The following is a 12133-nucleotide window of genomic DNA, read 5'->3' as shown; positions in this document are numbered from 1 at the left end:
GAAACTACTGGCCACTACATTGCACTATCCCATTGAAATTTCGAGGTTAATTCTGAAAAAAGACAACAACAGCAACAAACAAAAACAGTATGACTGTTTCAGTAGGGTAAATCATAGCCCACATGAGGAAATGTACAATAAAATAACGGAACGGAATAAAAAAAAATGCTTTCTGTTAGCTTGTAAGCGCGTGTGCGTCTCTGACAGATAAACAAACTCGCAACGCCTTCTTCATGTCTTACAGCCCATCCCACAAGACGTCAGGAAAGTCTGTTTTTGATAATAATTTTTTAATTGCCTTTATTCTGTCACATTTTTAAAGACTTATGACCAAACAATATATTTTACATAATAGCTATATTTAGAACTACATGATATTCATATAATATATATGTGAAAAACAAATTAAATCCCTTATTTTAAACATTTAAACATTTTAAGTATTTTAATAAGTGAAAAACAAATTAAATCCCTTATTTTAAACATTTAAACATTTTAAGTATTTTAATAAGTTTATTCACAAAATGAAAATAGCACAAAAATCTTTGCAATCTCAAGATGTATATGGAAGCCCTTTCAAATATGACAAAACTGAACCAGTAAACTGAACTAAAACAGTAATGTAAAACTGCTATATGTATAGGCCTACTCATTACGTTTGAGCTCTTAACCAAAAATTGGTGCACCAAAATGTTATGATTTTCCATCAAGAGGTGCATCAGTTTTTGGTCAAGATCTTGTATTGACAATGCAAGAGTCAAGCACTCTGTAAAGTCTCCTCCAGCACATCCCAAAGATCTTTAGTGTCTCAGAGGTGCCAATTCATGTTTGAAAATGATTCTTCATGCTCTCTCCCAAACCGTTCTTTCACAATTTGAGCCTGATGAATCTTGACATTGTCATTCTGGAATGTGGCCATGATGTGTCTTCCTACATGATTGGTTAAGAAATTAAAAACTACACACTCCTGTTACTGTTACCAAAGATATAACATGCTAGGAAAATAATAATCACTTCAATAATAATGATCCAGTCAAACTTTTTTTTTTTTTTTTGGCTTTATATAGACAATACAATATTAAAAAACGACATCATAACCTATTGCCTTCATTTATAATAGGGTCATTGCATCAATATAGTCACTAAAGCCTGCAAACCTGTAATCTTCCTATTTATTTGCTCTATGGTAATGTGTTTGGCTGCTGCTTTACCTATAGAGGGAGCCAAAACCCTAACAAAAACACTTACTGACGACTAATCGACGTGATGCTTTTTCAAAATCAGTATCATTTGAATATAAATTAGTCAAACTGGGCAATGTAAAATGTGCAAGAGGATGTTGCAGATTTGAAGGGCACAACACCACTACAACAATGCTTAGCTCTGTAAATTCTTCTAGATAGCTTTATTATACAGTACATGAATGTCAACAAAGGACACATTTTATCCATTTGCCATAGTTTTCCACATACATTTAATAAAGTTGCTCCAAGCTTACACATACAAAAAATAATTAGCAAAATGTGCAGAAACAATTATTTGTGCCATTTTATACAAATATATTCAAGTTTAGCACAAACAACATAGCAACATAAACCAAGACATAAATAAAAGAAAATACAATTTGTACAGGTGGTGTACAATGAATGCAAGATCTAAAAGTCTAAAAGCAAATGTTCTTACACAAATTTATGCTTAAAAAGATGAGACAAAAACAGTTCATATTGTTTTGACATTGCACCATCATTTCAAAAAGACCAAAATCAATTCTGAACTCATAGAAAAGCCTTCACTTATGCATGATTTGCACGAGCATCCAGAAGCAGCCCATAGAGAAGAGGAGGAGGATGACCTTTGCATTTAAATTTTTCTGCATATGCAGCTGCAGTCACAAATAATGATGTGATCTACTGTTAAAAAAAAAATAAATGAAAAACTAGAGTAAGCTATATCCACAGTGTGACGTCAGAAGAGCTCCATTATTTCATCAAGTGTCTCAGCTGGTCCTGCAGGTTTTTGGAGTGCTCTACACTGTGAAAGACATTAAAGATAAAGAGTTATTGAAAACATTTTGTATACATTTTAATAATGTAAATATTATGACTTACTTCTTTTGAATGGCCTCTTGCCTGGATTTAAAAGGTAAAGAAATATATTAGACAGACTATCCCTTTTATTTAGGAATTCATTTTGGGACTTACAAAAAGACCAAAAAGATTTTTTTTAAAAATCAAATCCTATTTTTTGTTTTGTAACAAAATTTATACAGAGGCATTTGCTTACTCCTTTTATTACAACTAATTCAATTATTTTATGCATTTACAGCCTTAGGATCTAAAGGTGTTTAAAATCACGAGAAACAAGAGTGAGTGTGTCCAAATATGACTGGTAGTGTACAAGATGTTAAGGATAAATACAGTAGGCTACTCATACTTACTGATATTGTAAGTGGGTCGTTATAATAGACATTTTCCGTAGACTCTGTAAGAATAAAGATAATTGGAGAAGTTAAACCTGCTTTATTAAAGATGAAACAGGCTTACGACTATTGTTAATAAAAAATAATTATGCGTTTTATCACTTACATCTTCAGAATGCAGAATGGCATCTTCTTGAATTACCATATTTCTCGCTGCCTGACTGAGGAGCTGTAAAGTAGACCAATGCATATATTTTATTTTATCAATTGCATTTATACGGAGTCTTGCCAGATGTCTAGACAGCATATCTGGACATCATATGACACCCAATATTTGGGCCTATGCTATTCAAAAATGCAGTCTAGGCAGCGTAATAAGTTTTGAGGCTCCTCTCTGGTGTTTATTGCTATAAGAAGGAAACAGTTACACAAACAACATCGCGTTAGAAAACGTTTCGTATATTTACTTCTTGGCTCCGGGATCCTTTCAACACTTGCCGGGTCAGAGCGATCACATCTCCACTGCAAGAAGTCACTTTATCAGACAATAAACCTTTAACAGATTGGCCGAAACGCGACTGTGTCTCAGAGGAAGCCATCACTGTTTACTACGGCACCAGCAGAGGGACAATTTAAAATGTGAACGCGAATGATGAGAGGATAAGGAAGGTTCAAGTTAGGCTACTGTGAAAAATATATCTAAAAAGAAAGCTCTTCAGATTCAGTCAACTAAAGTCAAGCTAAGTCACAGTTTATTTGGCACATTTAATTTTGTGTTCTGAAACCCATAAAATATAAACAATAAGGCCTATTTAATTTTACCGGAGTTATTGTAAGGAAAATACAAATTATTCATTCATAATTGAATGATTTATAAACCAACAATTATATATTTGATCTATTTTTGTTTTAGTTTTTAAACTAAATGTTTTTTAACTAAAATAGTTATTCATTATGTCTATGTGATTTTAATGTTTATTTAAAGTTATTGGCTAATGTTTTTATGTAATTATTTCTAGAAAATAACAAAAACCACACAAAACAAGTGTAATATGTATAAAAATTGAAAACAGTTACGCAATTAACAGAAAAAAAGACATCTTCAAGACAAGTTCATTTAAAGTTTAGTTTGATCTATGTTAGTGATCATCATTTTTTAAGGCTAAGCACCTCTTCCTCTGGCCATATATTGAAAAGGTCAATTAAAAAAAGATGTTTAAGTCCAATTTTGTATTGTAGAAAGTGGCATTTATCAAATCCACAGTATTAAATAATGCAGAAGTAATTGCTGGCAATCAAATGCTATTTCTGCAAACTCCTTCCTGACTTTTTCAAAATCAGCATCACTTGAATATAAATGAGTCAAACTGGGCAATGTAAAATGTGCAAGAGGATGTTGCAGATTTGAAGGGCACAACACCACTACAACAATAAATTGTAAATTCTCAGTTAGCTTTATTATACAGTACATGAATGTCATATTTTGAATGAAAACTGGTGTTTTTGCATAGACAAAATAAAAATAAAATGGCATGTTCTTAAATGAGGGATTATCATTGTGTGAGAAAGCACTCAATGTTGCTTTGAGCGATTTCTATTGACGTTCCACATAAATCAATGTAAAGACTATTTTGTATATATTAGGTTATAAGACTATCCTTTTGAAAAACACATCTTAGTAACGATTAAATCCAGACGTGCTTTTACACAAGCTCTTGGCAGGTTGCAAGGCTACATAACTATAGACCTTGGTTACTGATAAGTTGAACTATGGGAGGTACAAAACATTCTTTCCAGTTCAAGGTCTTCCACGATTCGGAGTATGAATGGGCAGATGTGCAAATTGCAAGACCGTTTAGCAAACACTTAAAATTAATTTGTATTTATTAATTAAGCTGTTGATATTGCATAACTACATTTTTTCTCTGAATTATTTATTAAAAAGTTATATAACTGTCAACATATTATACATGCAATTGTTACAATACAATACGTTACAATCAGGGTTGGGAAAAAGACCTAATAAATTCTTATAAATATTATACGTAGGCTCAGGGCCGGCTCTAGCCCTTTGGTTGCCCTAGGCGAGATTGAGTTTTGCGGCCCCCCATACATGAATGCTACAAAGAATGTTCGAGGATATTTACCAAATTAAGTAATAAACTTAAGGAAGAAGGAAGATATACTAGACCAGCATATAGAGTATAATAGACCAGTAATGTTTGAGATTAATTAATGAGGAATGTCAATGTTTACTTGGAAACAAGTCACTGAAGTTTTAAATTGTGGTTGAATAAACGGTATTCAAGGGTCTTACTTGCTTCAGGCTGAGTATTCCTTGTCTCCGTTGGTTTTATATTCGCACATTCGGACATCCGTATTCAATAGCCTTGTTAATCACAATACATTGGACATTCAGTGGACATTCACAAGTAAATATGCCATTAAAACAATACTTGCCTATTTTGATCGACTGTTAAAAATGTTGTAAGTTGACAATCGTTGGTTGTCAATATCATGTAGCTGCTTAAAATTCGCAAACATTATTTTATTGCACGTTTATTGGAAAGTCTGAATTTATCAGAAGTCTGAATGTGCGAATATAAAACCAACTTTAACGTTACCCAAGTTTTCTCCAGCAGGTGCCGGCCTCTGCAAATATTGCCTGAGTGCATCTGGCCATGGCCAATTAAAAAAACAAACATATTTTAGTATATTCCTAGAGGGGAACTGTACAGAAGGGTGAACACCACGTCAACACCTCCACTATCAGCATAATGGTTACTGTGTGTGTATGATCCAGCAAGTTATAAGGAATGTACAGTAGATTACAACTGTACTTTTCATAACTAGCAGCATGCATACGTTATCCAAAATACTGGTCTTTTGACATAATCCAGGTTATCAGTGAAGTTACGTTTGCTAGTAATATGTAGCAAACTAGCAAAGTAACTAGCTAGCTAGTGATAGCTTAGTGTCAGCAATGAAATGTTCAAGGTGATGATGCACAACAATACTAAGCAAATTTATTTCATTTACAGAATGTTTTTTCACAAGATGTAATATAAGTCTAAGGTGTCTCCTGAATGTGTCTGTGAAGTTTCAGCTCAAATTTTTTTAACTGCCTATTTTGGGGCATCATTAACTATACACTGATTTTTTCAGTCGCCGCCCCTTTAAATCGCGTGCCCCCTGCCTCAGAAGCTCTCGACTATATTACAGCGCATTTACAAAGTTCACACAGCTAATATAACCCTCAAATGGATCTTTACAAGATGTTCTTCATGCATGCTGTGTGCATACATCAAATCATGTGAGTAAAGAATTTATTTTGATGTTTACATTCGATTCTCTATGAGTTTGAGGCTATGCTCCGTGGCTAAAGCTAACATTACACACTGTTGGAGAGATTTATAAAGAATGAAGTTGTGTTTATGAATTATACAGACTGCAAGTGTTTAAAAATGAAAATAGCGACGGCTCTTGTCTCCGTGAATACAGTAATACACGATGGTAACTTTAACCACATTTAACAGTACATTGACAACATGCTAACGAAACATTTAGAAAGACAATTCACAAATGTCACTAAAAGTATCATATATTATTGCTCCATCTGTTTCCCCGTCCATTTTTGCGTGCGATCTCATGTCTGCACTCTGCAGGTTGCTGATATCTGAACAGGCTGCGCGCGCATTTTTTTAAACAGACAGTCGTGCTGCGTCCCAATTCGCATACTATCCGTCCTAAATAGTATTCGAAAAAAGAATTAGTATGTCCCAAATCGTAGTATGTTGAAATGTGTATTCCAAAGATACCCGGATGGTCTACTTTTTCCGGTTAGAATTCGAAGTGCAGATCCGTGCACACTTTTAACGGCTAATATTGCCCATAACACATTGCGCTGTGGACGAGGATTCGATTAGAACTACAAATACGAATAAAAAGTGTCAAAAAACTACAAACATGACGGATATGCGAGACCGACGGTTTCTTTTACTGTCTATGGGTTAAGCAGAGCGGTTAAGATAAAGGGGCTTGAATGTTTAATAATCAGTATAACCTGACGAAAAGATATTTATGAAATGTTATCCACATTATATTTAATCTGCAACAGCATTGTGAACTTTTATAACGATGCGTTTGGTCATTTTAATTGCATTATTATGCTAAGATGAGGAGAGTTCTCTGCATGAAAGACCCATGACTGGCAGATAAACGTGCGACTACATTTCTCTCCGAAACGGTAGGAAATTAAATTTAATTGAATGTTGAGGATTTTATCTGTGACAAGATGATTGACAGGACAGTTTAAACAGTTACAGGTTGCGTAACTAAGCGACAGAACGTCCGTTAATGACGCAATTATGACGAGGAAGTATGTCCCAAAGCTTGCATACTTTTCTGCTACACACTTAAAAGTATGTACTTTTTCTTTACAAAAACAGTACATACTTTTAGGACGTAGTATAAGTAGGCGAATTGGGACGCAGCATCGGAGAATCATCAACTGGTTGGCTAAAAATCCTCAAACAGCTTACGTTAATAGCCAATGAAATGAAATAAATGACAAAAATTCAAAGTAATCCCTTTGGTTATCTAAAAACTTTTTGAATGTAACTGTAATTTGATTACCATCTATTTAAAATGTAACTGTAACGAAATACAGTTACTCAAATTTTGTATTTTAAATAGGCCTACGTAACGTCGTTACGTTACTCCCTAACCCTGGTTACAATTTTGAAATATAGTCTTTGACCCTGTTACATTTTGAGTGAAATGTAAAAAATATATGCAGAATTCTTGACACAAGAATTGCAAAAGTCAAAACTTTGTTGAAGTAGATAGTTATGCTCAAGGCCTCGCTCTAGGTCTAGGACATCCATCTGCTTGCCCTTGCAGAGGAGCTGCTGATATCTGGGATAAATCTTATCATTTCCCCTGTGTTGGACTTTCAACAAAGGACACATTTTATCCATTTGCCATAGTTTTATACATACATTTAACAAAGTTGCTCCAAGCTTACAAACACACACAAAATAATTAGCAAAATGTGCAGAAACAATTATTTGTGCCATTTTATACAAATTCAAGTTTAGCACAAACAACATAATAACACCATAAACCAAGACATAAATAAAGAAAATACAATTTGTACTGCTGGTGTACAATGAATGCAAGATCTAAAAGACTAAAAGCAAATGTTCTTACACAAATTTATGCTTAAAAAGATGAGACAAAAACAGTTCATTTTGTTTTGACATTGCACTATCATTTCAAAAAGACAAATATCAATACTGGACTCATAGAAAAGCCTTCACTTAAAGGTCTTATTCATGATTTGCACGAGCATCCAGAAGCAGCCCATAGAGAAGAGGAGGAGGATGACCTTTGCATTTTCATTTTTCTGCATCTGCAGCTGCAGTCACAAATAATGATGTGATCTACTGTTAAAAAAAATCAATGAAAAACTAGAGTAAGCTATATCCACAGTGTGACGTCAGAAGAGCTTCATTATTTCATCAAGTGTCTCAGCTGGTCCTGCAGGTTTTTGGAGTGCTCTACACTGTGAAAGACATTAAAGATAAAGAGTTATTGAAAGCATCTTGTATACATTTTAATAATGTAAATATTATGACTTATTTCTTTTGAATGGCCTGGATTTAAAAGGTAAAGAAATATATTAGACAGACTATCTCTTTTATTTAGGAATTCATTTTGGGACTTACAAAAAGACCAAAAAAGATTTTTTTTTGTTTTGTAACAAAATTTATACAGAGGCATTTTCTTACTCCTTTTATACAACTAATTCAATTATTTTATGCATTTACAGCCTTAGGATCTAAAGGTGTTTAAAATCACGAGAAACAAGAGTGAGTGTGTCCAAACATATGAGTGGTAGTGTACAAGATGTTAAGGATAAATACACTAGGCATACTTACTGATATTGTAAGTGGGTTGTTATTATAGACAGTTTCCGTAGACTCTGTAACAATTAAGATAATTTGAGAAGTTAAACCTGCTTTATTAAAGATGAAACAGGCTTACGACTATTATTAATAAAAAATAATTATGCGTTTATATCACTTACATCTTCAGAATGCAGAATGGCCTATATATTTTATTTTATCAATTGCATTTATACAAATTCTTGCCAGATGTCTAGACAGCATATCTGGATTAGGGGTGTAACGATATATCGCAGTACGATATTTCGCGATGCAAAAATGTTACGATATGCATTAGGTCTGTCTGTCACTGAAAAAAAAAATGTTAAAATTAATATGATCGTAGAATTAAGAATCCTAAAGCCGCGCACACACTTTTTCTTATGATTGTAAGGCCAATTATGAATGTAAATCGCGCCAACACGATCACATGAGAATGCGTATCAATAGTACGAGTTTGCAATCTCGTAGAATATATACGCCAAAATGAGTTTTGGCATGCTTATGGTACGTGGTTTTTCGCGTGCATACAGTGGCGGAGCCAGGATTTTTTTCACAGGTGTGGCCAGGCAGGGGCCAGCAACCAGTCTGGGGTGGCACAGAAATCTTCATTATTTCAACATAAAAACGAGTCTGACAATAAAGTACTGAACTGTGCCTACAACACAACTAATACAGTTCATTTGTACTTAATTAATTGAGATGAGTGAATGTGACCTTTTTATTTTATTTATTTATTTTGCGTTCCTCACTTGCAGGCATATTAGTAAAGTGGCTCACACTATAGCTAAATTTCAACTTGTCCAGTCAGCTTGTTCTAGTTCTCAAAACCCCCAATAACTTGTTCTCCATTGTTGCATATCTATGGATGAGACATGCAGATAACTACATACTGTAGTTCAAAGATTATTCTGTTTCAAAAATTAACCAAAAAAGAAAACACTAAATTTTAAACTTTCTATATAGTCAAAATAAATAATTGCAACAGTTCTATCATACCAAAATTAATCTCATACAAAGAAAAAAAAAGTGTTCTCTTTTGAATTCCCATTTGCTGATGCAGAAGTCAACAGCACATAAATGCCAGAATGTAAAATTAATTATTTTAAGCATTTAAATGTTATAACTTTTGTTTGTACTTTATAAATTATTGCAAAATTAGCATCTTCTAATACAAATGCACAGTTCTTACATTTATTTATGCATTAAAAAAAATTACATATCAGTTTGTGCCTTAGGCCTATATTGTCATCTGATATAGCAGAACATTTTAGTCCAGAGACATGACGCATAAATCTCAAATAGGCCTACATACATGCATGTACAGTTTTGATGCAGCTTTAATCGCTTTTTTTTTTGTAATTTCATAACTTAACTGACGACAGAACTACGACTTTGCATGCTCGTAGTTTCTTTTACGCTTTATTTATTGTGAGTAGGCTAATAGGGGTAGAGTGGGGGAAAACGCCCCCCCTGGGGTAAAACGCCCCCCACCTGTTTTTCTCAAAATAAGCACTAGAGGTAGTCAATATTCATTTTCACTGTTGCTATGCACTACGTTTGACAACGGGGATAAACAAATCTTCTTGGAGAAGCTGACACCAGCGAAGTATTTGAAGAGAAGAGGATTACATGGCAAGCGCTATAATTTTCAGATATTAGTAAACAAGTGTTTAAGAGAATATTGTTCTGCAGGATATCACAGTGATGTGTGATAGATGAATAGTGAAGTCTGTAGTTTGAGAGGATATGTTATTTATAAGGAATATAATTATATTTTAAAAATTAAACATTTTTTTAAAAAGTCGTAGCTTGTGGGGTAAAACGCCCCCTACGCTGAGGGGTAAAACGCCCCCCAGAGGGCATAGTTTCTCTCTATCATAATTACTATAATAACATATTTCTGTCTATCAAATCCTTTGTTTTACACTTAAAGGAACACTCCACTTTTTTTTTGAAAATAGGAAAATCAAGGAACTTTGCTGCCGTTCCATGGCTGCAGCAGGCGCAATGATATTACGCAGCGTCTCTCACATACGTCTCCATGGTTGCGAGGCACGTTCCCTGTGCAAGCAGGGGCTCACAGGCGCTGCGTAATATCATTGCACTGCTGAAGCCATGGAACGGCAGCAAAGTTCCTTGATTATTACGCCTGAATGAGAGTATAGTTCCTACCCATATCAGCCTAGAAAATCACAACTTTTTATTTTCTGTCGGTCTTAGTACACGATTTAACTACAGAAGAGTCAAGTTTTAAATAGGAAAAATATCAAAACTCTTTGGTCATTTTTAAGCGCGATGCTAACGGTCTAATCAGATTCAATGAACTATGCTAAGCTATGCTAAAAGTAGTACCGCCAGAACCGGAGATCGGCTGAATGGATTCGAAAACGGGTAAAACTCAACTGTTTAACTCTAGGGGAGTTGGAAAATTAGCCTATTTTCAAAAAAAGTGGAGTGTTCCTTTAATGCAGTATAACTAGGTGGTAAAATCAAAATATTTAAACAAAATTAAATAAAATAAAATAAAAATTACCTCAAGTGAGCATTAGGCTAGCTTGATAGCACAGTTGGCTCACTGATGGAAGGTGGTTGGGTGACCCAATGAAATTGGGTGGCTTTTAATGCATTTATTGGATATATTTTACTACATAAATATACAAATTTATAAGTTTAATATTTATTTAGGGTTTTCTGTTTGTCTTGGTGATAGTGGTGAACAAATACATCAATTATCAAATGTTAAAAATTTGGATATGTTGGATATTCCTCAAATAAATATTAAAAATATTAAATATATAGGCCTATACATGTTGATACATTACTTGCCTTTTACTTTTAGAGATTAAAAACTAGTCTGTTCATTTTGCTGTTGATCTATGAAGCAAACTGGTTGGTAAAGAAAAGGGGGCATTTTACCCCACTTTGGGGGGCGTTTTACCCCACCGCTGGGGCAAAACGCCCCCTTTGTACAAAAATATTTTCAGTCAAAATACGAATTAATTATGAAGGCTGAGCAATTTTAATATTTGGTGAATAACTCCTGCCATACTCACTCAAAACCAGGATGGCAATTCTAGTCACATTTATGTTTTGTTTCACTGTAATGTCACATTTTCCTTAAGGGGGGCGTTTTCCCCCACAGCGCGCCGTATTTGCGCGTGATTGAAAACTGCGCGCCTTGCAACCCACCAGTTGAGAAACATTTACGTAAGCTATATATAATGTTCGCCGTTCACTGCTGTTCTGCTGAAGCTCATTCGGCACCTGTATAATTTCCGCGCGCGTTTGACTTGAGCCTGGCGCTGAGGCGAAGTTGGAGTGCGCGTCTGAAAAGTCTCCCGTTTTTTTGTGGTCTTAAAGAGACGGTTCTGCGTTTAAATAAACGCAATTCTTGTCAACAAAAAAAATTGATTCTGAAACTCCGCCCCTGTCCCAATCATATTAATGTTTTGTCTTACTTTTTGAGCGCTCGCGCTGAAGCTATGATCATCAGCTCTGTGGGTTATTTACCTCAACGAAACGCATACTTTATGAGAATAATCAGATATTTATACTTAATAAAAAAGTTTTATCTACAAAATGACGTGAATGCGCAAATGAAGTTTGAACAAGTAATGTAATCAAACTCAGTCGACGCGCTCTTACCACAACAACACGCTGAAACAACAACACAGAGAATTCACAACATTTTATTACAATAGTTTTCTCGTTATAATGTTATGTAAATGACAGTCCCAGCAGTTATGGATTGCTGTTTGACTGC

At 34.4% G+C, this 12133-nt stretch overlaps 1 protein-coding gene across 2 annotated transcripts; it reads right to left on the bottom strand.

Moving 5' to 3' along the window:
* Window positions 1-1115: 1115 nt before the first annotated feature.
* borcs7 (BLOC-1 related complex subunit 7) lies at window positions 1116-3023 on the bottom strand. Of its 2 annotated transcripts, XM_067385283.1 has the most exons (5): window positions 2887-3023; window positions 2586-2648; window positions 2438-2481; window positions 2109-2129; window positions 1116-2031 (listed from the first exon to the last, which is right to left on the bottom strand). In XM_067385283.1, exons 1-5 carry the CDS (start codon window positions 3016-3018, stop codon window positions 1980-1982), a joined length of 312 nt encoding a protein of 103 aa, XP_067241384.1. In that variant the 5' UTR covers window positions 3019-3023; the 3' UTR covers window positions 1116-1979. The 2 variants fall into 2 exon arrangements, with proteins under 2 accessions (XP_067241384.1, XP_067241386.1); XM_067385285.1 differs by lacking the exon at window positions 2109-2129.
* Between the last annotated feature and the right edge of the window lie 9110 nt (window positions 3024-12133).

This window comes from Chanodichthys erythropterus, chromosome 5 (genome assembly GCF_024489055.1).
Source record: "Chanodichthys erythropterus isolate Z2021 chromosome 5, ASM2448905v1, whole genome shotgun sequence".
Taxonomy (NCBI): domain Eukaryota; kingdom Metazoa; phylum Chordata; class Actinopteri; order Cypriniformes; family Xenocyprididae; genus Chanodichthys; species Chanodichthys erythropterus.
The sequence above is the reverse complement of the archived record's forward strand: the minus strand, read 5'-3'. Positions and strand labels throughout refer to the sequence as shown.